Source organism: Suillus paluster (assembly GCF_016628075.1).
Source record: "Suillus paluster strain FC165 chromosome Unknown EDB91scaffold_227, whole genome shotgun sequence".
Classification (NCBI taxonomy): domain Eukaryota; kingdom Fungi; phylum Basidiomycota; class Agaricomycetes; order Boletales; family Suillaceae; genus Suillus; species Suillus paluster.
The window spans coordinates 15,878-40,401 of record NW_024537787.1 but is presented as its reverse complement, the minus strand read 5'-3'; the positions used below and the strand labels follow the sequence as shown (position 1 = coordinate 40,401).

At 48.3% G+C, this 24,524-nt stretch overlaps 7 protein-coding genes across 7 annotated transcripts; 4 read left to right on the top strand and 3 right to left on the bottom strand.

Moving 5' to 3' along the window:
• EDB91DRAFT_325841 (uncharacterized protein) lies at nucleotides 1–1,726 on the top strand. Its single transcript, XM_041326865.1, has 2 exons — nucleotides 1–96; nucleotides 172–1,726. Exon 2 carries the CDS (start codon nucleotides 418–420, stop codon nucleotides 1,420–1,422), a length of 1,005 nt encoding a protein of 334 aa, XP_041169004.1. The 5' UTR covers nucleotides 1–96; nucleotides 172–417; the 3' UTR covers nucleotides 1,423–1,726.
• Nucleotides 1,727–3,413: 1,687 nt separating this feature from the next.
• Nucleotides 3,414–3,904, bottom strand: EDB91DRAFT_1256900 (uncharacterized protein; the record flags this gene model as incomplete). The annotated part of the gene is made up of 2 exons (XM_041324245.1): nucleotides 3,414–3,756; nucleotides 3,810–3,904. 2 exons carry the CDS (start codon nucleotides 3,902–3,904, stop codon nucleotides 3,414–3,416), a joined length of 438 nt encoding a protein of 145 aa, XP_041169003.1.
• Nucleotides 3,905–4,180: 276 nt separating this feature from the next.
• On the bottom strand, nucleotides 4,181–6,198 carry EDB91DRAFT_1280551 (uncharacterized protein; the record flags this gene model as incomplete). Its single annotated transcript, XM_041324724.1, has 13 exons — nucleotides 4,181–4,259; nucleotides 4,319–4,332; nucleotides 4,380–4,525; nucleotides 4,573–4,934; nucleotides 4,989–5,002; nucleotides 5,055–5,162; nucleotides 5,234–5,286; nucleotides 5,339–5,411; nucleotides 5,480–5,544; nucleotides 5,599–5,734; nucleotides 5,794–5,923; nucleotides 5,978–6,079; nucleotides 6,152–6,198. The coding sequence occupies 13 exons, from the start codon at nucleotides 6,196–6,198 to the stop codon at nucleotides 4,181–4,183; spliced, it is 1,329 nt and encodes a 442-aa protein (XP_041169002.1).
• Nucleotides 6,199–6,461: 263 nt separating this feature from the next.
• EDB91DRAFT_325623 (uncharacterized protein) lies at nucleotides 6,462–8,623 on the top strand. Its single transcript, XM_041326864.1, has 9 exons — nucleotides 6,462–7,110; nucleotides 7,167–7,199; nucleotides 7,248–7,420; nucleotides 7,473–7,552; nucleotides 7,606–7,815; nucleotides 7,869–8,007; nucleotides 8,064–8,169; nucleotides 8,232–8,295; nucleotides 8,500–8,623. Exons 1-8 carry the CDS (start codon nucleotides 6,814–6,816, stop codon nucleotides 8,283–8,285), a joined length of 1,092 nt encoding a protein of 363 aa, XP_041169001.1. The 5' UTR covers nucleotides 6,462–6,813; the 3' UTR covers nucleotides 8,286–8,295; nucleotides 8,500–8,623.
• A 1,560-nt stretch (nucleotides 8,624–10,183) lies between these two features.
• Nucleotides 10,184–10,786, top strand: EDB91DRAFT_1256896 (uncharacterized protein; the record flags this gene model as incomplete). Its single annotated transcript, XM_041324244.1, has 5 exons — nucleotides 10,184–10,252; nucleotides 10,309–10,354; nucleotides 10,406–10,486; nucleotides 10,530–10,655; nucleotides 10,713–10,786. 5 exons carry the CDS (start codon nucleotides 10,184–10,186, stop codon nucleotides 10,784–10,786), a joined length of 396 nt encoding a protein of 131 aa, XP_041169000.1.
• Nucleotides 10,787–15,319: 4,533 nt separating this feature from the next.
• On the bottom strand, nucleotides 15,320–18,006 carry EDB91DRAFT_1256895 (uncharacterized protein; the record flags this gene model as incomplete). Its single annotated transcript, XM_041324243.1, has 16 exons — nucleotides 15,320–15,668; nucleotides 15,722–15,856; nucleotides 15,911–15,999; nucleotides 16,053–16,168; nucleotides 16,231–16,244; nucleotides 16,293–16,437; nucleotides 16,493–16,712; nucleotides 16,745–16,838; nucleotides 16,892–17,082; nucleotides 17,135–17,188; nucleotides 17,244–17,268; nucleotides 17,327–17,406; nucleotides 17,457–17,521; nucleotides 17,576–17,718; nucleotides 17,771–17,897; nucleotides 17,955–18,006. 16 exons carry the CDS (start codon nucleotides 18,004–18,006, stop codon nucleotides 15,320–15,322), a joined length of 1,899 nt encoding a protein of 632 aa, XP_041168999.1.
• A 991-nt stretch (nucleotides 18,007–18,997) lies between these two features.
• On the top strand, nucleotides 18,998–23,749 carry EDB91DRAFT_1088755 (uncharacterized protein; the record flags this gene model as incomplete). The annotated part of the gene is made up of 35 exons (XM_041316509.1): nucleotides 18,998–19,141; nucleotides 19,286–19,458; nucleotides 19,513–19,595; nucleotides 19,654–19,854; nucleotides 19,916–19,997; nucleotides 20,110–20,233; nucleotides 20,350–20,425; nucleotides 20,634–20,636; nucleotides 20,669–20,709; nucleotides 20,793–20,850; nucleotides 20,882–20,920; nucleotides 21,010–21,048; nucleotides 21,143–21,187; nucleotides 21,255–21,327; nucleotides 21,395–21,397; nucleotides 21,428–21,474; nucleotides 21,498–21,550; nucleotides 21,682–21,684; nucleotides 21,752–21,754; nucleotides 21,797–21,820; nucleotides 21,958–21,960; nucleotides 22,098–22,100; nucleotides 22,168–22,170; nucleotides 22,238–22,240; nucleotides 22,308–22,310; nucleotides 22,448–22,450; nucleotides 22,567–22,590; nucleotides 22,658–22,660; nucleotides 22,796–22,798; nucleotides 22,852–22,899; nucleotides 22,957–23,002; nucleotides 23,054–23,292; nucleotides 23,368–23,421; nucleotides 23,620–23,646; nucleotides 23,681–23,749. 35 exons carry the CDS (start codon nucleotides 18,998–19,000, stop codon nucleotides 23,747–23,749), a joined length of 1,845 nt encoding a protein of 614 aa, XP_041168998.1.
• Between the last annotated feature and the right edge of the window lie 775 nt (nucleotides 23,750–24,524).

Genomic DNA, 24,524 nt, shown 5'->3' with positions numbered 1-24,524 from the left:
AGAATCGCACCGTCTCGCTCAGCTCAACCCAAAGTCAACAATATCTTTTTAGCGATTCACAACTGGCGTCGACGTGAAAGACACGTGCTGCAAGACGTGCGTGAACTATACGGCAAACTCTTACACGCCTGCGAGGCATAAAGCGCGGCCGAGCTTACCTCACTTCCCTAGAAAGCATGCTCGGTATCTGTGCAAAGAAACCCTATCTCCCGCACCGCCCCATTAAGGACATCGAGGCGGATCTAATATGGTGGTCGGATCTCCTACAAAACAGCGGCGCCATCAAACCAATTTACCCACCAGTACCATACTCTAACCCCCTTGCCTTCTCTGACGCGAGTTCCACCATAGGAATAGCTATAGTAATAGGTCATCGCTGGAGAGCCTGGAGACTCATTCCGGGGTGGCAGACACAGAATGGACAAAGAGATATTGGATGGGCGGAAGCCATCGGCTTTGAACTTCTCGTTTGATCCCTATCTACTCTCCCCAAACTCGGAAATACGCTCACCGTCTATGGAGACAACATGGGAGTGGTCGAAGGATGGTGGAAAGGTAGAAGCCGCAACAAAGAAGTCAACCTCGTATTCAGACAGATACATGAGCACATCCGTCTTATACCCAAGCGTTTTGCAATTCGAACGTCTTATGTCCCCAGTGAACACAATCCAGCAGACAAGCCATCGCGAGGCATCTACCCTCCAACCGAGTTTCTACTCCCTCCAATCGATATTCCCCCCGCAATTCAACAATTCATCGTCGACGCCATCAGCCCCCACACCCTTGCTGAACTCAAGCTTCTGCGCAACAGGCATTACCCCCCTGCTGCCGCCAAAATCATCAACAGAGCAGTTCTCCGACAACAAGGAGCCGAATACAACAGGACGCGCCGAGAAAAAGAAAACCAGCTCCTTCGCGAAACCCTCAGCAACAGTTCAGAGTAACACGCGGCCTCGGTTCGATTCACCGCTCCCCAACAGCATAACACCTCTCCTCTGCCCCACAACAATACAGACCCAACCTCACCCCCATGCCATCCCCTCTTCGTCCTCACTGCCTAGCCCGCGACCGAATGCGCCTATGGCTACCACCTGGCGAAAGCCTGCGCCAAACCATCTCCTCAGGCAGAGAGAACGACATCCGCATCTCCGACGAACAACTCGACCGCATTCTCGAAGTCATGGGCGCATGCTGGGCACCCTCGACCAAAGAAACCTACGGGGGCGGTCTATTAGTATTCCAAGTCTTCTGCGACTCTCACAGAATCCCAGAAGAAAAGAGATGTCTGATTTCGCCCAACTTACTCCTAACCTTCCTATCGAGCTGCACGGGTTCTTATTCGGGCTCCGCACTTACCAACTACGCCGCCGGTCTCAAAGCATGGCACCTGTTGCATGGACAACCCTGGTTCATAAACGCTAGAGAACTCAAAGCGACGCTAGACGGCGCCACAGCACTCACGCCAGCTTCATCCAAACGAGATAAGCGCACTCCTTTCACTCCAGACATCATCATTAGCATATGTGAACACCTGCATCTCGACGAACCCAGAGACACCGCCATCTTCGCTTGCATTACAACATCCTTCTATGCAATTGCCCGCCTCGGAGAATTTACTGTACCGTCCCTGAGAAGCTTCGACCCAGCAAAACACATAACCCACGCCCGCGTCACGCAGAAAACAGATCGCAACAATCTACCTGTTACCTCATTCTACTTGCCTAGTACGAAGTCCTCCCCCATACAGGGCAAAGAAACCTACTGGTCTGCTCAGGAAGGTCTTTCAGACCCCAAAGCCGCCATGGAGAACCACCTCAGAGTAATCCGGCAGAGGCGTCAGCACACCTCTTCGCCTGGAAACACCACAAAGGCCTCCGCCCACTCTCAAAGATAGAAGTGACCAAGCACATCAATCAGATTTCATCCGCGACAAACCTACCCAACCTCAAAGGCCACAGTATCCGCATTGGGGGCACGCTAGAATACCTCCTGTGCGGAGTTCCATTCGACGTAGTCAAGGCAATGGGTAGATGGTCGAGCGACGCCTTCACCATCTATTTGCGAGACCACGCCATAGTAATAGCACCCTACATACAAGCATCACCAGTGCTGGAACCGTTCACGCACCTCACGATGCCACCAGTGCGCTAAACGTTCCGAGTGAGCACAACTCCTTCTTTACTGGGGTTACAAGCTGCGCTGTATGCGTCGCTGCACTCCTAATACTCCGGGACTCACAGCTCACCTTTTGCACCCAGGTTCGGGCCAGCGTTTCGGGCCGGAAAACCCTGCGGGTTTTCGCCCAAACTCTCGTATACCTAGTCACCATAATCGTAAACACTCCCGATAGAATCCACTCTCGCTTGTTTCTCTGACTGATCACTTAAGCATCGAAACGCATAGAATGACAGAAGTCACACGCAGAAGTCACACGTCAAAATAAAGGAACAAACAAAGATTAATTTTTGAAAATGTGCGTTGAGTTATCGACCATCACGTTGAACACCGTAATTCGATGGGACCGACGCCCAGCTAACCTATCACTAGCATTAATATCATACTATCGAGCTCTCGAGATACAAATTGGACAGTCCCTTCCTCTCAACGCAATCAAGCACCCCATCCTGCATTTCTCTGAGCGCGTCCGTCCTCCCCCATGCAATCATTGTCTTACCCTGGTGAAAGCTCCTATATTGTTATATTCTCCCCCTTTGCGAGGCATTTCCACTGTGACAGTTCCCTGACATGAAGCCCTGTATGATCACAGTCCCACTTGTGTATTCATGCAAGAATAGAAGACACAGCTTCCTCGATAATCAACGTCACGATAGCCACATCTCGTTACTGTACAACTGCTTTCTGATTCTGACTCAATTTGTGATCAAATATCATGGGCAAAAGTTGAACGTACTACCGGTTGTTCTATTCGTTCATCGTTGATGGCAAGCTGACAACAAGGGTATGTCTTATACGTATCACACGAGGCAGCGCTAATCATCTATTCGCAGGTTCATATACTTGTACATACACCTTTGTCTTTCATCTTGGCTGGTTGTTTGCACGCCACAATGCCCAGCGCATCATCCAAGCATGCCAATTGATTTTCTCCTATCTAGCTCAAGCCTTGCTGATCCGTTGACAACATTGTGGGTGTATTGCTTCTATGTCGAGGTTGAGGGTTGTCGAGCTCAGAATATGCTGACCTGTCGACAGCGAGTGAGTGTGTCGATCCTCCACGGAGGTCGAGCACTGCTACCGAAGACGTCGGTGATCTGTTATCAGGATGTTGATAGAATACAGTCTATTGTAACGTACAGCAGCCCGTAAATTTACTACAAATCATGATATCACTGCAATCCGTAACCAGATACCCTGCCAGAACTGCAAATCATACTCAAAGGAAAGAATGAGATCTATGCCTTGACGTCTTCCCACAATTCATCCGGTAATGAACCAACAGCTGGAATCTGTTTCCGAAGGTCGAAAATTGTCGCGGCATCGATGCTATACAGTTGCATCAACTCGATGATTTTATCCAAGGCATCACGATCCGCGCGCGCCAGGAGTGTCAAGTCCCGGTCATACTTCCGAATTCCAGCATGAACTTCTTCGCTCGTTGGTGAGGCATGATAGGCAGCGACAGCGAGCTTGATGGCCCTACGAGATAGTTCCTTGCTTTCCGACACAAGATAAAGTGTCTGCAACACAAGGGTCAAGTCGACGATATATGTCATGAAGCGCTGAAGCACCACGCAGCTGACGGGGATCTCTCAGTATTCTCTCGATGAAGGATAAGTAAAGGTACGTACGACTGCTGGTACACGTCATGAACCCATACGGCGAGTACGACGCCCGCCACGATCGGCACCACGATGGGAGCCGCTGGTCCCGCCAGGGCAGACATGATGCCCGCGATAGTACCTACCATGGAGAGCCCGGATAGTACTGCGAACATTTCATGAGATGACATCTGTCGCGTAAAAACCGGCCTACATGGTCCTGCTAGGATCAGCTGTAGGTCCAGTTTCTATCTTCTTATCCACCAGGTTAACCATCAATGTCCTGAATTCGGGGCTGTCTAAGTACTGTGCGTAAATCGCGTCAGAATAAGTAAATGCGACGACAACAAAAAAATAAGATCACTTTATGAGGGTCTTGGAAGTTCCACACAGCAATGATGTCAGTATGAACCACACCCAGACAGCTCCATGTCGTTCGGTTCTTGAATGCTGCGCTTGATACGAGCGCTTTCCAATATTCTGTAAAACAGACACGGAAGATTCAGATCGTAATTCAGTAATCGGAATTGAGAACTGACTTCTCTTGCCGACCCTAATGATACGTAAATCGCGAGATAACAATGAAGCAAACAAACTTACTCTATCGAGGCCTTGATTTTGAGTCCAGGGTCCACTCGTTGAGCGATGGAGGTCATCACCCACGCCTCGGACGGAAAAATTCTGTCGGACGTGGCTTTCAGTCGTCTCGATAAGATGGGCTAGTGTTTCTTTGTGGTCTTCCTTGGCTGGATATATTCAGAGGACAGGCACGAAACGATCGCAGTAGTAGTACCCACTAGAGACCGTGGCGTAGGGGATGTCAGACCCCTGCAAATTGCTGTAGGGGTCCGATGCAGACCTCCTGTAGCTCGGTATCCGCTTTCTTCGTGATGAGTTTCGTGGATCGCGCTGTTGCTCAATCCTTCGAGCAAGGATTCATCCAGGGTGTGATCCACGCGGTCGATGAACATGTCAAATTTAGTGAGAACGACGACGACGGGGACTTTGACCAAAGGGTGAGCTGCCACACGCTCAGAGCCATAGTCATCGATCGACGTACTGTTTCCCAGCGCGCCCTCACGCTTTAATGTCAGGAATTCCTCTGTACCAGTCTCGAGTAAACGCCCGCCTTCGCGGGGTATTTCGAAACAAAGCCTTCCGTGGGTGGCGTCATCTTGCTATACAAACTCATCGAGACAGAAAACTTACCAAATAGCATGCAGCTGATCTTTCAGATCAGGCATCTTTCTCCGACTTTCGATGAATTTTTTTGACTATAGTGAGGTTGTCATCTCCGCCTGGTTCGAAACCTTTGCTATCGTGGAGAACGAATCGGTCGTTCTGTCGTGATATGAAACTCGTGTTGATGTTGGCTTCGCCCGCCTTATCATTGCGAAGTGAGCTATGGAGATGGCATGAGTAAAACTCTCCGTGAAGTATCGCACGTAGCTCACCGCGTTTTGCACCCCAAATGCGAGGTTGATCACGAGGACTTGCCAACGCCGGTCTATTGGAAGCACCGTATCAATACTGACCCGAGAACAGCGAAATCCTGATACCTTTCCTATCACCAGAATTCGGAACCTTGGGAGCCTCTGGTGTCAACCCGAAGAACGGCCCTTCATAGTAATCCTGACTCACCGAGGACAAATCCGAATGATTTCGTCAGTGGTAGGCTGGAGATCCGACATGGATCCTACTTCGGTGGTTGCGTCACCGGAAAGTTTGATGACTATCCTGAATTTTTTGTGAATCTTGTTGTATTCTGTGAATGTGGCGTTGAATGATTAAGGTGAGAGAGCGGTGGTTATTGCTCGACCTTGTCTGTCGTGTTCTGAACCAGACACGCGGAACATGTCTTCCAGTTCGAAAACAATGTCTTCATGATCGGCCTTCATGCCTAACCATTTCTTGTAGTGTATACGTACGGAAAATGAATCTCCAACAGAAGCTTCCTGAAAAGGACAACAGCAGGTCAGACGGGCACATTTGTCCTGGCCAATCAAGTCATTACATGGGCGGAGAAAATGTCTGTCGCCAAGCCTTTCCTGGACCGCGTTCGGCGATTGGCATGTGCAATTTGCCGATTCGTACTTGAGCAGATTCTACATTCTTTCTCGACCTGCTGAAATCGACAGAGACGCCTATTCGGTATATTCAGTAGGACTCATAATTCAACTGATGCGAGAATTGAGTACCGGAGATGTGGAGTGGACAGGGAACGGCGGTGTGAGCTTGAAGAGAATTGGCCATGGTCACTCGAGTTAGGGAGAACGAGGGAAGGGTCGCGGTAGATGTACCTAGAGGTTGATCGCGGGCCATGCGTCAGCTGCGCTAAAGTGAGGTATCATCGTGAATGCCTCATGGTGTACCCTGGGCCAGTACGGTATGTATTAACGGCCAACACTTTGGTCGTCATTCTGAAATGGAAACATGTGGGTGAAGAGAAGAAGGCCCAAAATTGAAAACAGCCTGGAAATTAGGCTGGAATGGTTGATGTGGATAATCGATAAGGCCTTGAGGCCCAAGGGTGATGTGTATCGATACTACATATGCCATATGGAGACTCGGACAAATTGGTAGTAGGGTTTGAGTAGGGTCGATAGGTTCACGCACAGAACAGTCACTGGCCGCATCATGGGGGCAGGGCGCTTTGTGCTAATACAGAATCGGAACAACTGTCACTTCTTCAAGTTGAAGGCTTCTCGAATCTATCATTTGGAATCTACACTGCCGCCCAGGGTGAACATGCGCAGTGCGCATGCACTGAGTTGTAAACTTGCAGTCTCACCACGTCCTTCTGAATGTAATTCATATGATTATCACGATCGTTCAAATTTGCAACACAGAAGGGCAGTGACTTCCGAATCTTCGATGTGAGGTATTCTGAGTCCTCGTATATGCCTCCTGGCACACATAGCCATATGCCCATTGCCCACTGGACCTGTGCTTGTGCGCTCGCAGAATTCACCCACTCCGGCAGTGGTTATAAGCCGTGCTGGACGCTCCCCAGCTGTCTCATTCACCTTCCTCCATGAATCCTTCAAACTTCAGACAGAAATTCGATCGCTTGCGAACTCTCCTTGCAGGAAGAGGCCGTGGTCATAGGCCTGTGCTGGACACTCCTTCACCTTCCTCCGTGGATCCTTCATCAAGAGACATCCAGAGCGCTGCTTCACCTCCCTCCATGGATCCCTCAACGATAAAAGAGAAATGTGGACGCTTCCGAATCCTCATAATAGGAAGGGCAAATGCAGGAAAGACCACCATACTCCAGAGGGTTTGTAACACACGGGAGAACCCAGAAATATATAATAGCGCTGGGGAAAAGGTGGGCATAATGATACTCGTAGTAAGACGCTAGTTATGATTACTCATCTCGATCAGATCGATCCCGCCGTTGTGATGGCATCCAGAGAAGTAACATGTACTCTTATCAGGTGATAAAATGACCTAATGCGTTCTTAGCGCGGAGAGCACGATATCGAGAATGAAATGGTATTTCGAAGCAACCCAGGATTCATCTTTCACGATTCGCGCGGCTTCGAGGCTGGTGGGCAATCTGAATTTGACACGGTAAAGGCATTTATCGCAGACCGTTCTACGAGAACCAACATGAAGGGTCGAATCCATGTCATATGGTAATTGTAATTTATCTATGATAACATGCGCTAGTTCACTTCTTTGGCATAGGTATTGCATACCAATGGACGAGGATAGCAGGTCCTTTACCCAAGCGGAAGTCAAATTTTTCTCGTGCGACACTGGTGGCAGTAAGTTTTCATACATGTCCATTGTAAGTGATCGAGTGATTCGCAGTCCGCAGTCCCAGTTATAGTAGTATTCACCAAATTTGATGCCTTGTACGACGTCGAATACGCCCAGCTGAAAAGGGATGAAACCTTATCTTGGGAAGATGCTCAAGAACTGGCCCCTAAGCGTGCTGAAGAGTCATTTGCGAACGGGCCGCAATTGAAGTTTCTATACAACGTCGAGGACATCGGGCGGCCTCCCAAATGCCATGTATGCCTCCCTAGTAAGCCGGTTAATTATGATACATTATAACTGTTGATCTACACGCGACATCAGACATGGACAAGGATGGCGCAGACTGTGGGCTACTCATCGAGCGCACAGCTGATACTCTGGACCACAAAACACTCAAGCAGTTGTTCGTCTCAACTCAGCAGACCAACTTGGAGCTCTGCATGAAATATGCAGTTGAAGCGTAGCTACCTAGGTTCTCATTTACATGTGGCGAGTATTAACAACCGAAATTTGTAGAACACTCGCGGAATTTGTCGAATCTGCTCAAACAAACCGATCTCGCATTTCTGCGGGTCATGTAAATGAAATAGGCAAGTTGTGTGCCTGGTTTCCACACATTTATGTGAGATTCTTGTAATATCCAAAAATTGCTCTCATTCATGTTGGGCGGTTGCTTGCAGATAGTATGTCTATTTATACTCTCTGGCGCGTCATCTGAAGACATTGATGATGGATTGACAGTTTGTGAGTCCATTGATCCTCCACTGAGCTCGAGCATTGCTGACTGATGAAATCGCCGATCCCCGATGACAGGAAGTGAGTCTTGATCAGCCATCAAACTCAAACCTCGTTGACCAAAGAAATTGCCGATCTTTTGACAGCGTGTGAGTGTGTTCATCGTCCATCAACATCGAGCGTTGCTCACCGATGAGACTTGCCGACCTATTGATAGAATGTGGGTGTGCTGATCGTGCGCGAAGCTCAATCCTTGCTAACCGAATACATTGCCGGTCTGTTCATAGCATGTTAGTTTGTTCTTGCTCCGTAAAGCTCGAGGCTTACTCACTAACGACATGGCTCATCCGTTGGCAGAATGTGAGTGCGCTGATCCTTCCTCAAGATCGAGGATTGCTCACAATGAAATTTCGTATCCACTGACAGCAAGTGAGTGCATTAATTATCCGTCCACTGGAACCTTTCTGACCAAAAACACCCAACCACTGACAGGGCGTGAGTCCATTCATCCTCCATCAACGACGACCTTACTCACACATGACATCACACATCCGTTCACAGGAAGTGAGTGTCCATCGAGCTCGAGCCTTCCTCACCGATGATGTTGCTGATCCGTCGACAGGTTGTGAGTGTGTCCGTCCTGCACCCAGCTAGAGTCTTCTTGACCGTAGTGGTTGCCAATCTGTCGACAGGTTGTGAGTCTGCATCCTCTATCGAGCTCGAGCCGACCTGACCGAATTCATTGTTGATCTATTATCAGAATGTGAGTGTGTTCGTCCTCCGTCGACGTCGAGCCTTGCTCACCGATGATACTGCCCTGTTGACAGGCTGTAAGTGTGTCGATCGTCCATCGAACTCAAGCCTTGCTGACCGAAGAGTTTGCCGATCTGTTGACAGGTTGTGAGTGTGGTCATCCCGCATTGACCTAGAACCTTACTCATGAATGAAATGACTGGTCTTTGACAGCGAGTGAGTGTATTGGCCCTCTGTCCGAACTTGAGCATTGCTGACAGAATAAATGGCCATTGGCGAATCTGTTGACAGAAGGTAAGTGTGTTCGTCTTTCTTCAACATTAAGCTTTGCTCTCAAATGAACCTGCTGACCCATTCATAGGATGTGAGCGTGTCAATCCTCTGTTGACCTCGACCCTTGCTCACGAATGAAATTGGCCATGAATTGGTAGATTGTCAGTGTTTCAATCCACCATCAACCTCGACCCTTGCTGACTCTGTTGACAGGATGTGAGCATCTGAACACCGGATATGTTGAGTCCTGCTCACCAACGAGATTCCTAATTGTTTGACAGGTCGTGAGTGTTGCTGATCCTCTGTGGTGCTCGACCCTTGCTGACCGAAGCCATTCCCCATCCATTCACAGCCCGTGAGTGTGCTGATCCTCTGTGGTGCTCGATCCTTGCTGACCGAAGGCATTCCCCATCCATTCACAGGCCGTGAGTGTGCTGATCCTCTGTGGTGCTCGACCCTTGCTGACCGAAGCCATTCCCCATCCATTCACAGCCCGTGAGTGTGCTGATCCTCTGTGGTGCTCGACCCTTGCTGACCGAAGCCATTCCCCATCCATTCACAGCCCGTGAGTGTGCTGATCCTCTGTGGTGCTCGATCCTTGCTGACCGAAGCCATTCCCCATCCATTCACAGTGGTGAGTGTGCCGATCCTCTGGTGCTCGACCCTTGCTGACCGAAGCCATTCCCCATCCATTCACAGTACAGTGAGTGTGCTGATCCTCTGTGGTGCTCGACCCTTACTGACCGAAGGCATTCCCCATCCATTCACAGGCCGTGAGTGTGCTGATCCTCTGTGGTGCTCGATCCTTGCTGACCGAAGCCATTCCCTATCTATTCACAGGCCGTGAGTTTGTTGACCCTCTACTCACATCGACTATGTCATCATTATTTTGCCAGGCTACCCATCCTGTATACAAGCAGATGCAGCCTAGCTTACACTATCTGGTATGTCCCATCAGTTACATACTTTCCACACAATTCTCATATTGACCTTGTGCTAGGCCTCTGGCTCATCAGCATTAGAGCAAATTGTGCAGCTCTGTTCTGGTGAATCTTTAGGCGAGATTGAAACGAGGCCACTGATCATTGATCGACTAGCTACTGTTATTATTCTCGAACGCTCTTTCCACGTCTGGGATCAACGACGTTCTCTCAATGACTTGCAGGGGTCCCAAGACTGTTCGCATTGCTGTTGATCAGTACCTGAAATCTCCGCATGCAGCTGTTGTCAAGGAAGCTGTGAGCACTGCCATACATACATATCAAGCAGATTCGTCTATTGGAGGCTCTAAAAAGATGGCGGAGTTGGCCAAAACGATTCTTGAAGTCGCTTTGCAGCATCGTCTACGTATGTTTCAATTCTTATGATTGTGGCAGTTCCACTGATTTCTTTAACTTCAGCAAGGTCCTGATGCTAGGAAGCATAGCGTCATGTTGAGGATATTCGGAATTGAGCTGAATGTGTCTTGTGGCGAATGAAGGTTTCTCGAGGTTTCTTGGAGGTCTGTTGGGTGGTTCGAGAGTGCGGCACTGTACCAAATGGTTGTATCATCACGCAATATGTAACTTTTTCATGGGATGTGTATGCGTGCATCAAACATGTCAGTCACCCGAGATCCTGAGACGGCTGAGGGCCCTGTTGAACATCTTAATTAACCGCTTGATGTACATCTCAAGCGCTATTGCAATGCGAGTTTTTTCAATGGTTCTTTCTACTTAGTACGATCTCACTCTCCGGCTAGCTTTTCTCAATCCGCGCAGAGTTCACACAGGTCCCTTCTCCGGGCCAATCTGATACGGGCGGGGCGTTGTCGAGCGCGATGGAGCAACTGTGGTACTCGCAAATGGGCGTTTATCACGAACGGCGGCGTATCTCAATTCTAGTAAGTACTAGTACAAGCGAGGTTTTGGTGTACTACATACCTACTGATTATCTGCTTCTACAGGTACAATGGCGCGATATCTGACCCACTACTCATTAGTTCAGGGCCATGTCGTTGTTCTTGTTGCTGGATCTAGAAGCCGACAGCGAACATGATCTACCAGACAAGAATACGATTCAGAAGACGTCTATATTCATGGCGCCACCTATCTTATGTACTACTGTTGAGATGATCATCAACAACTCGTGTATGTGCATCAATGACAAGTTAATACCGCGGTGCGCCGATCCTGATCGAGGTGAGGGGCCGTTGATCATTATTGGAGATTGATGTGATTGAGTGTGGAGATGCAGTGGGACGCCATGGTGCTGGTGATGACTTGGTCGTAACGCTTGAGTTCGAGGTGGGAGGGAAGCCTATGTAACTCGTTGTGGATAAATACCGTTGTGCGCTCGCGATAGTAGTATTGATGACGAAGTCGTCCGGGTGTAGTAACGACACATAATTGGGTGTAGAGAGTGATATGGGATGCGAAAGTGAACGAGGAAAAAAAGCTGAAGAGATTGCCTGGTGGTGCACGTAAGACCAATTGATAGCACGGGAGTCGCTCAGCAATGTCGTGGCTTGGGGTTCGTTCGTAGGCGCATACATGGACTGGGTCTCCCAAGAACTCAATGTAAACTCAATGTAAAGATAACTCACGAGGGACCGAATATATGCCGTACGGTCAAGGTACAGTTGGTGGTTCGTAGACTCAGCTGCTCGTCATATGTACGTGTTGTCGAAGACTACTTTGGCAGCAAGTTTCCCAAATCCAAGTGAGAATTTTTGAATAACTTACCAATGAGGGGCTTGAAGGGTCGCATAGTTCAGCCCCCGCGGCAAGTGAACTATGATGAAGTAAACTGGGATCTGAGTCCGATAGGAGATATTGGGATGCCCTGACGGTGTTGGTACGATGTATGAAAGGAGGAGGGGCCTTCCCCTGCGCGGACCGCGATCGCGGTTCATAGTGCGGCAGCATGCGAGTGGGGGAGTTGGAATGTGCGTTGAAAAAGACTGGGTATGAGCAGGTCACTTGGTCCGCCCAAAGGGGACTGAAAATAAGAGAGTAAATATTGAAGATATCTACTACTCACGAGATTTAGGGCGAGCAGACAAATCTGTGAGAGGGAATAGTGACGTTGCTCGCCCTCAACCTTTGGGATGATGATTAGAAAGCAGCGGCGAGGGACATTATTATAGAAGAAGAGTTGACGACGTGAGAAAGGGGCCAGAAGAAATGCTAGTAGGGCGACGTTGATGTTACGGAGGAGTGTTATGACGAACAAAAAAGTTAGTGGACGGCGTGAGGACCGAAAGAAGAAGGGTAGCTAAGAATTCGAAGGAGTGAGTAGAAGGAGATGGAGGAGGTCGGAGAGGATCGGCCGGAGGGAGAGTGGAAGGCCGGGTGCTGTGCGGTACGGTGGGGCTTGAGTTAAAGGTGATTCGAGGGGACATCGAGTGAAATGACCATCGGCGAAAAATCTACGAGAGGGGACAGTGATACAACTCCCCCTCTTAGCGCCGTTCGACCTTTGAGAGATGACCACACTTAGAGTGGGAACCAAGATACGAAGCTGCAGCAAAGTGTGCCATTGAAGAAGAAGAGTGGATGTCGTGAAGAGGTCATGAGGTCAGAAGAGAAAACTTAGTGAGGCGACGTTGATACGACAGAGAAGTGAATAACAATGCACATGATGAACCAAAAAAATTGGTGGACGACGTGAAGAAATTCACGACTGAAAGAAGAAGGGTAGGAGATGGTGGGGTGAATAGAAGGAGATGGAGGAAAAATGAGAGGATTGGCCCGGGGGAGAATGGAAGTTAAGAAGAAGAAGGCCGGGCGCTATGCGGCATGGTGGGGCTTGAGTTGAAGGTGATTGAGCAAAATGAGCATAGGAGGCCTCGAGTCGAGTGTTAGACTGCAGGTGATTCTGGCGTTGCGGGGAATAAGGTTGTTAATGATTGAACTCATATGACTGGTATGAGACGACGCAGATGATGAGTAGGACTGTGCATTGGCGGGAGGAGCAGGAATATTCCATGTGGAGAGTGAGGGGAAGACTGGCTGGCAGGAGGGATAATCGGATGTCGGATGTTTGTGCATGGCTATGAGACGGTTCAGATGAAGCAGGAGTGCGGGTATTGATTAGAGGTCAATGGTTGGCTGCCGTATTGTCCAGCAGAAGGATATGGCTCCTGAAAAGTGTTGGATTGGTCTGTTCATCATAACCGGATGGATAGGCATTGCGCTGGCTTTCAAACTGGAAGCGTTGTGGGGGAAGTTCATACCATGGAAAGCTTTTGTATCCTCGTTGATGATGACGATGGAGTGACATTTTACCACCTTTTGCCGGTAGTGAAATCACATTCGAAAGGTAATCTAGAGTGCTCTGGAACGCTCTATGCCAGGTCTAGATCTGCTTTTGATTGAAATCTTGCGAGAGACAAAATGTTGAAACCCCCCGATGTGTGATGGTATGGGAACCACCAAACACCCAAAAACACGGCTCCCACACACGTGGCAGGCGTTTCTCAGTTTCCGTTCCGCCGGCCTTCCTCGTGTACTTCCTAGTCTTCGACGACGTTAGGCTATAGTAGGCCACTTATAGGCTGTTATAGGTTTATCCGCCAACTCGAGTCAAAATTCTAGGACAAACCTTATTATCTTACATGTTCACCTCTGAACTTTATATCTTCAAGTCAATCCAATTATATTGACGCTGTCGATCTTCCCATATAACTACGGTAGTATGGATGTCCATGTGTTGTGTCATCATCGAACCACACAATTTCCCTGCAATGGATCACTCCCACCACGCGACACTGAACTAAATCCCACCCCGAAGATTAACTCACATCTTGACGAACTCCGTCCATTCGCAGGTAGCAGGATTTTTAATTGACCTGGTGGGATGGTACTCTCATGGTCGACCTACTTTGCCGTATGCGCCCCACTTATTCCATGTATGCCCGTGGACTCCGCGCTTCATCGCACGCTGAACAACATTTTGAATCTTGCGAACATGTTAGTCAAAGGTGAGTCTAGATCTTGCCAGAGCGCTCTAAATACCTTCGTAGTTGAGAACTACTTATGTTCCTTTCCTTGTCTCTGAAGATTTTTCAGATAGGCAATCATCTAGTATGGTACTCTGCTTTTTCAACCTGCGTCCCGGAAAGTCTAGAACCTATCATATTCATTCACTGACTTCACCGTTCCCGAATGTCAGTATTAACGCTTGGTTGAAATCGCCTTTGTGATTTCCACGACCAGCTAACGACCATCAGACCAGAGCTTCTCAATTCTTGGATGATATACCTGGGCCTTCCTTGATATTGATAGTAAAGATGACGCATGAGCAAGGTGGCACAATGATCGTCGTCCTTTTTTTATCCCATGGACGTGATTTGTCTATTAACATCGCCTTCCTTCCTCTTCCTTCTCAACGGGCATACTTATCAGCGACGAGGGCTGCGCAAGGCCGTGCAGATGGTATGTAATTCATAACAGTCGTCTTCTGTGACGACTATTGAAGGGAAATAATTTTCCCTTCCGCGCTGCTTACTCTTTTGGGACTTGGCCACCGCATCAGACATTTTGCGATAGGACAATCGCCGATGAAGGAGCGCGATATATATTATGCTATGCGACTACAGGTCATGTTAACGTTCACACCAGCGGGGAACTAATTCCCTCGACTGCCCTTTGCGTTGGTTGAGTTCAGAGTTGTCGCCCTCCAGTTGATTTCAATTTGGTATACTGCAAACGTCGGATAATGCATATGACTGACGCGAAGGCCTGGGCAGACGCCGAAGAAGAGTAGCGTTGCTCTAGTTCGTGTCTGATCGATGATACTTATATATAGCCTGCCGTTCCTCCGGTCCGTAGGCAACATGCAGTGTAGGCGTGGATGACGCGAGGGCAAGGATGTAACTTTCATAGAAGACCGTCTACTTAAATTATTGAAGCATAGTACAGTAGCATGGGCCAGCCAGTATTCCAATTACTACAAGTGATAACGTTGCCGCAATTCCATACCCAAAACAACACATGCCAACGTTGCGAAACTATTCATGAAAGAACGAATCAAGTGCTCGCCGTGTTTTCTTCCCATGGTTCATCTGGTGCTGAGGCCACAGCCGGAATGTCTTGCCGAAGTTTGGAAATGGCCTCTGCATTGATGCTATACAAGCGCATCATGTCAATGACTTTATCCAGTATATCCCGATCCGTGCGGGCCAGGAGTGTCAATTCCCTATCATACAACTGAATACGAGTATGAACTTCCTCGCTCGTCGGCGAGGCGAGGTAGGAAGCCACCGCAAGCTTGATGGCCCTAGGAGACAGTTCCTGACTTTCAGACACAAGATGAAGTATCTGCAACACGAGAGTCAAGTCGACAATGTAGGACATGAAGCGCTGAAGTACGACGCGGCTGACGATGATCCATCAATATTCTATTCATGAAAGGTAGGTAGAGGTACTTACGACAGCTGGTACACCTCGTAAACCCATCGGGCAAGTACAACACCTGCCGCGATCGGCACCACGATGGGAGTCGCAGATCCTGCCAGGGCGGACAGGATGCCCGCAATGGTACCCACAATGGAGAGCCGCCCAGCACTGTGATCATTTAATGAGATAGGAATTCATCTATCATGAAAAAGAGCGGCCTACATAGTCTGGTTGGGATTAGTCGTAGGTCCGTCTTCTAACTCATTGACCATGTTGACCATTAGTTTCCTGAACTCTGGGCTGTGCAAGTACTGTGCACAAATCACGTCAGAGTGGATGCGACGACATGGAAGACAGTCATTACATGATGCGGGTCATGGAAGTTCCACACAGCGACAATGTCGGTGTGGAGCACATATAGACAGTCCCACATTGTACGGTCCTTGAATGCTGCGCATGATACGAGCACCTTCCAGTATTCTGTAAGAGACATGAAGACTTAAATCGTGCTCAGTAATTTTCAACATGGAATCGAGACAGACTTTTCTTCCCAACTCTAACGCAGTGTGAACCTCGGGTTTAAAATGAAGAAAGCAAGACTTACTCAATGGACGCCTTGAATTTGAGTTCAGGATCCACGCGCTGGGCGATGGAGGTCATCACCGATGCTTCGATCGCAAAATTCTGACGGACGTGGTCTTCAGTCACTTTGATCAGACGAGCGAGTGTTTCCTTATGGTTTCTTTTTGCTGCGTTCGTACATTTAGGAGGCACGTATGAAACGGTTAGAGTATTGCTACCCACTAGAAATCGTAGCGTGGGGGATACCAGGCCCTGCGAATTTCTCTAGGGGTCTGATGCAGACATCCTGTAGCTCGATGTCTGCTTTGTTCTTAACGAGTTCCTTGAAGGCATCTTCGTCCGATCCTATTTCTTCCAAGGTACGATCCAGGCGGTCGATGAGCATGTCGAATTTCGTGAATACGACAATGACGGGGACTTTGACAAAAAGTTGAGCTGCCACCTGCGCGGAGCGATAGACATCAATCAACTCACTTTTCCCAGCTTCCCGTCACGCTTCAGTGTCAGGAATTCTTCCGTACCGGTCTCTAGTAAGCGCCCGCCTGCACGGGGTATCTCAAAACAAAGCCTTCCGCGGGTTTCGTCAGTTTGTTATATGAACCGATCAGCACAAGGCCCTACCAAATAGCGTGCAGTTGATCTTTCAAAGCAGGCATGTTTTTCCGACGTTCAATGAAATTTTGGACTATTTTGAGGTTATCTTCTTCCCCTGGTTCAAAACCTTTGCTATCATGGAGAACGAATCTCTCGTTCTGTTCTGAGATGAACTCGGTATCAATGTTAGCATCACCTCGCCTATCATGCGAAGTGAGCTATGGAGATAGCATCAGCAATTTTTCGTGTTTAGTGCCGCGAGCAACTCACAGCTTTTTCCACTCCAAACGCGCTGTTTATGAGCGAAGACTTGCCGACGCCGGTCTATTGGAGCACAGTGTCAACAAATACGGGCGTGACATCAACGACGACTCGTTACCTTTCCTATAACCAGAATTCGGAACCTTGGTGCGTCTCTCGTGTCAACCTGATGAATAGCACTCCCTGGTCATCCTGACTCACCGAGGACAAATCCGGATGATTTCGTCAGTGGTGGGCTGGAGCTCCCGGTTTTCATCGGAAGAAGAGACGGGTTGCTCAGCCTGTTGGTTCACGATTTAGACGGCTTCTTATTCAAGACATAGACTCTTACTTCGGTTGTCGCGTTCCTGGAAAGTTCGACGACGATCTGGAAATTTTTATGAGACTTGTTGTACGCTGCACATGTAGCGTTGTTTGTGAGCGATCTAAGACAAAATATTGCTGCCTCACCTAGTTTCTTGAGTTCTACTCTTTCACGAGACTCACGGAACATGTCTTCGGTATCGAATACAATGTCTTGATGTGCGATCCTCATTCCAAGGAATGTCTTGTGCCGTACATGTAAGGAAAATGAATCCCCGAGAGAAACCTTCCTATAATAAGACAATTTAGACTGCGAACTATTTGAGTATCTCAAGTCCTCACATGGATGGAGAAAATGTCTGTCGCAAAGTCTTCCCTGCACCTCGTTCGATTTGCCTGTGCGACTTGCCAATCCGTGCTTCAGCAGACTCTACATTCTTTCGTGACCTGCTGAAATCGACGGAGACACCTATTCGGTATAATATTCAGTGAAATTGATGGTTCGGCTGATGTGAGAGTTAAGTACCAGAGATATGGAGCAGACAGTGAACTGGTGGTGCGTGGAGAGAGTCGGTCATGCTGATTCGAGTAAGGGAAAACACGGGAAAACACTCCAAGACTCAGTTCCCGCAGAACCCGTTACCGTAGATTTATCTAGGCCATTCGTCAGCTGCGCCAAAGTGAGGTAACCTATAGTCTTACCTGGGAAGGCCAAATAGAAGGAAGGCAGTCGTTCGATCTGGCACCCTCATGTATGCCTCATGCGCACCCAGCTATTCATGAAACTAAAATGAATGGGAAGGCCGCACAGAAGGATGACAGTCGGTAACCCAACGGTAACCTCGTGTATGCCTCATGGTGCACCAGGTGCAGGCTATTCACGGTCAACGCTTTGGTCGTTGATATGAAATGGACACATCCACAAGCGGCCTTGTGCCGCACCTGGGAATATTAATGGTTGAAGGTGGTGGAGTGACTATTTATATGGAGAATTTTGCACCATACTGACTCGAATTGTGGAAGACTATGGAGGTTCTCGCGGGAGTGTCTTTGAAGTAGGAAGAGTCGAAGACTATCGCATAATGAGGCAGCCGGATAGAACGCTGGAGGTGAACGGCTGATGACTGTCGACGTCGCGTCCGGCGGAAAGTGTTGGATCTTGGTGTGGGCAAGGGCAAGGGCAAGTGACTGGACTGTAATGCAGTAACTTCTAAGAGATGATCGATACAATCACGCCTTTCACTTACTAAATGCTTCTCAGCGTGTCGCTGACGAGTACGTGTACTTGTCTGATCGAAGTGTAGTAAACCACTGCAATATGTCGGGATATCTGGAAAAATTGACGATTAGCTAACGTAAATTGTGTAAATATGAGACACTATCATGATTGATAGTATCACGAGATTTAAGATCTTCGTGTCGGCCAGTCGCCTCCGATTGGTACGCGCAGCCATATGCCCATTGCCCACTGAATCTAGATGTGACTTGGGTACTCACAGAGTTCACACACGCCAGTGTTTATAACCGAAGCCTAAGCTAAGCACTCCCCAGTCTTCCTTGCCTTCCTCAATGGATCCTTCAAAGATAAGACAGAAATGCGAACGCTTCCGAATCCTCGTAATAGGGAGAGCGAATGCAGGAAAAACAACTATCCTCAAGAGGGTATGCGATACACAGGAGAACCCAGAAATATATGATAGCTCCGGGGAAAAGGTGCGAATAATGATACATACTAGTAGCAGGCTGGTGGTGATAATTGACCCATCCACATCAGATCGATGCCGCAGTTTTGAAGGCATCCAGAGAGGTAATGTGTACACGTACATGAATTGGCAACATCACCTGATGCGTTATCAGCGTGGAGAGCACGATATCGAGAATGAGATGGTGTTTCGAAGCAACCCAGGATTCATCTTCCACGATTCACGTGGTTTCGAAGCGGGCGGGCAATCCGAATTCGACAAGGTGAAGGCATTTATCGCAAGCCGTTCCGAGATAAGAGGCCTAAAGGATCGAATACATATCATATGGTAGTCATCATCGATCAAGTTCGCGACATGCGCTAGCTCACTTCTGTGGCATAGGTATTGTATTCCAATGGATGAGGCGAGCAGGTCGTTCACTGAAGGGGAACTCAAATTTTTCTCTCACTGTGACACAGGAACCAGTAAGCTTTCACATGCGACATCATGAACAATCGAGTAATTCGCAATCCTTAGTTCCAGTGATAGTAGTGTTCACCAAATTTGATGCCTCCTACGACGTCGAATTCGCTCAGCTGAGAGAAAACGGAGCATCTAGGAAAGATGCTAGAGAACTGGCCCCAAAGAGCGCTGAAGAGTCATTTGCGAATGGGCCACAGTTAAAGTTCCTATACAACTCCAAGGACATACGACGACCTCCAAAATGTCACGTATGCCTCCCCAGTAAGTCGGTTAACCGTTGAATTGTCGTACATGATAACATTTGATCTACACCCCATATCAGACATGGACAAGGATGGCGCAGACTGCGGGCCGCTCATTGCACGCACAGCGGAGACTCTGGATAATCAAGTGCTCAAGCAATTGTTCGTCTCGACTCAACAGACCAACTTAGAGCTCTGCATGAAATATGCAGTTGAAAGGCAACTCCTTCATTCTCGTTCGTCTGTAGCGAGGAACAACTGACATTGTCGGTAGAACCCTTGCGGAACTTGTCGACTCCACTCAGACGACCTCGTCTGGCATATTTAGGAAATCTCGAAAACCCGAGGGTCATGAGGTGGTAATAGGCAAGTTGGGTGCCTGGTTTCCACATCTATATGTAAGATTATTGGAATGTTCGAAAAATACTCATTCAGGGTGTGCGGTTGCTCGCAGGCAGTATGTATACTGATTCTCTCTGGCATGCTGATTGAGGACATATTGATCCATTGACAGCAAGGGGTCAGTGTGTCGATCGTCCATCGAGCCCCAGCCCTGCTGACCGAAGGCATTGTCGATCCGCTGACAGCGAGTCAGTGTATTGATCCTCCGTCGAGATCGAGCCTTACTGACCCAAAGACATCGCCCATTCATTGATAGGAAGTGAGCGCATCAATCCTCCGTCGAGCCCGAACCTTGCTGACCGACGAAATTGCTGATCCGTTGACAGGCTGTGAGTATGTTTCCTCCATCAACAGGTTGATCGTTACCCACTACTGGCATTGCTCATCTGTTGATAGGATGTGAGTGTATTTGATCTTTCGTCCATCTCCAGTCTTGCTCACCAATGACATTGCCTCAATCTGTTGTCAGCATGTGAGTGTGTTCCTCCAGCACTGAGCACCAGCCTTCCTGATCGGGCGGGTTGTAAATTACATCAATAGGCTGTGAGTGTGTAGATCCTGCATCAAGTTCGAGCCTTCCTGAGCAAAGACGTTGCTGATCCATTATCAGCATGTGAGTGTGTTTATTCTCCTTCAATTGCGAGCCTTACTGATCGATGGGCCCGCCGACCTGTTGACAGAATGTGAGTATGTTGATTGTCCGTCGAGCCTTACTAACTGATGAGCCTGCCGACCTCTTAATAGAGCGTCAGTGTGTTGATTGTATATCGAGCCTTGCTGACCGAAGAATTTTCCAATCCGTTGATAGGTTGTGAGTGTGTTCATCACCGCAGACCTCGAGCCTTACTGATGAATAAAATGTCCGGTCTGCTGACAGCGAGTGAGTGTATTCACCCTCTGCCCAGCTCGAGCCATCCTGACCCAAGACATTGATGATCCGTTGTCAGGATGTGAGTGTCTTCGTCTTCCGTCGACGTCGGGCCTTGATCACCGATGAGACTGCCGATCTGTTGATAGGTAGTGAGTGTGTTGATCGATCTTCGAGCTCAAGCGTTGCTGAGCAGAGAATTTTCTTATCCGGTGACAGGTTGTGAGTGTGGTTATCACCGGTCGAACTCGAGCCTTACTCACCAATGAAAATACTGTTCTGTTGACAGCGAGTGAGTGTATCTGAATGGATCCCCCGTCAGACTTCGAGCCTTACTGACGGAAGAAATTGGAAATCTGTTGACAGCATGTATGTGTGTTTATCTTCTTTAGATATCGAGCTTAACCCTTGCTCTCCGATGAAATCACTGACACATTCACAGGATGTGAGTGTATCAATATTCCATCGACCTTAACCCTTTCTCACCAACAACATTGGTTTTTCATTGATAGCTTGTCAGTGTTCTGATTCTCTGTCAACCTCGAGCCTTGCTGACTCTGTTGACTCTGTTGACAGGACGTGAGTGTGTCCATACACCTCGTACCCCAAGCCCTGCTCACCATCAAAATTACTGATTACTTGACAGGTTGTAAGTGTGTCTGTTGACCTCATTGAGCCTTGCTGACCCAAGGCATGCCCCATCCATTCACAGAGCGTGAGTGTGCTGATCCTCTGTCGACCTCGAGCCTTGCTGACCCAAGGCATTCCCCATCCATTCACAGGGGGTGAGTGTGCTGATCCTCTGTCGACCTCAAGCCTTGCTGACCCAAGGCATTTCCCATCCATTCACAGTGGGTGAGTGTGTTGATCCTCTGTCGAACTCGAGCCTTGCTGACCCAAGGCATTCCCCATCCATTCACAGAGCGTGAGTGTGCTGATCCTCTGTCGACCTTGAGCCTTGCTGACCCAAGGCATTCCACATCCATTCACAGTGGGTGAGTGTGTTGATTCTCTGTCGACCTCGAGCCTTGCTGACCCAAGGCATTCCCCATCCATTCACAGATTGTGAGTGTGCTGATCCTCTGTCAACCTTGAGCCTTGCTGACCCAAGGCATTCCCCATCCATTCACAGGGGGTGAGTGTGCTGATCCTCTGTCGACCTCGTGCCTTGCTGACCCAAGGAATTCCCCATCCATTCACAGTATGTGAGTGTGCTTATCCTCTGTTGACCTCGAGCCTTGCTGACCCAAGGCATTCCCCATCCATTCACAGGGGGTGAGTGTGCTGGTCCTCTGTCGAACTCGAGCCTTGCTGACCCAAGGCATTCCCCATCCATTCACAGAGGGTAAGTGTGCTGATCTTCTGTCGACCTCGAGCCTTGCTGACCTAAGGCGTTCCCCATCCATTCACAGAGCATGAGTGTGCTGATCCTCTGTCAACCTTGAGCCTTGCTGGCCCAAGGCATTCCCCATCCATTCGCAGTATGTGAGTGTGCTGATCCTCTGTCGACCTCGAGTCTTGCTGAACCAAGGCATTCCTCATCCATTCACAGTATGTGAGTGTGCTGATCCTCTGTCGACCTCGTGCCTTACTGACCCAAGGCATTCCCCATCCATTCACAGGATGTCTGTACCTATCCTCCATCAACTTCAAGCCATGCTGACAAATGACATTCTCAATTTATTTACAGGATGTGAGTGTGTTAATCCTCAGCTCACAAAGACCATGTCATGATTATTTCACCAGGGTACCCACCCTCTATATAAGGAGATGAAATCTAGCCTAAACTCCCTGGTATGTCCCACAGGCCACACACCTTTCCACAAAATTCTGATGTTAATATTGTGCTAGGCTTCTGGCTCATCAACATTGGAGCAAATTATGCAGCTCAGTTCAGGTAAAGGTTTAGGCGAGACCAAAATGAGACCGCTAATTATTGAGTGACTAGCAACCATCATTATTCTTGAATACTCTTTCTATCTCTGGGACCAGCAACACTCATCGAATGGAGACTCTGTTCGTCTTGCTGTCAAGCAGTACATGAAATCTCTGCATGCAGCTGCTGTCAGGGAAGCTGTGGGCACTGCTATTCGCACATATCAGGAAAATATGCCATCTGTTTGGAAGGCAAAGCTATCTTCTGGAGGTCCTCAGAGGAAGGCAGAGTTAATTAATTCAATTCTTGAAGTCACCTTATGCCACCGCCTGCGTACATTTCAACTCTCTTCATTGTAACAGTGCTGCTGACATGTTTATCTCCAGCAAGGTCTTGATGCTAGGAAGTGTGGCGCTGTATCAATAGTTTTTGGAGTTGAGGTGAGGTGTCTTGCAGTGAACAAAGGTTTCTGGAGGTTTCTTTGATGGTTTGCTGTGATGGCTTGAGGGTGTGGCACTGTACTGAATGGTTGTATGATCATGCAATATGTATTTTCATGGGATGTCTATGTGTGTCAATCCTTTCTAGGGCCGGTCACCATAACTGTACACAGTTATGGCCATACAATTGTATGGTAGCCATATGGGTACTGCCCATATTGTACTGTATGTCATATGGTGTACTCAATATTGTTGATAGTACGGTGTGGGTCACTATATGGTCATACGACCGGCCAATATGGTCATACAGGAGATGAAAAAATACTGAATTACAGTAGCTAGTATGTAGTACAAATGAGTATCATTCAATAAATCACCGTGAAGGCATTATGAGCCAGGCTCAGCCATTGTTTGACCAACATTAGTGTCCTAATAGTCTTGTGTTGGAGACTAGCACATCAAAGGGAAATAGTATCACAGTCACCTGAAAAAATGCGCTCAATAGTGACGGCAGAGCCTACACAGTGTGCAAAATTAGTATACCTATAGACAATAGTTTTGAGCAGGTTGAACTCACCAGGAATAGTGAGAATATTGCGAGCCAGATGCAAGAGATTCGGAAATTGTGAGTGGCGGCCTGCCCACCATTGGATGGGGTCATGGGCATAAAAGTCCTCCATGAGCAGCCTATAGTACTCCTTGAGCTCATCCCTCGAGTTCATTGGGTGTTTTTTTTGTACCAAGCTGTGAAATTGACTTTCTGTGATGATCCAGATAAAGTTTCTGCTGCTGCAGGTTGAGGAGTGACAGGGGAAGTTGAAGCTTGTGACGAAAGGTAGTTGTCTTGATAATACTGACACATCTGATCCCTTGCATGGTCCAAGTGGCTTTGAAGCATGTGGTCATCGCCGCAGTCAGTTGAAAGACCTTCAAATGAAATTCAGGGGTCAAGGACTGTGAAGGAATAAGTAGACAGAACACAAAGAGATGCTCAGTGTTTTTGGGACGTTTCCTGTGACCAAGAACCTCCTGAAAACCTCGGTTGACAGTGGCAGGTTCACCATTTGAAGGACTCGTGGAGGCCGTTGATTGAAGTTGTGTTT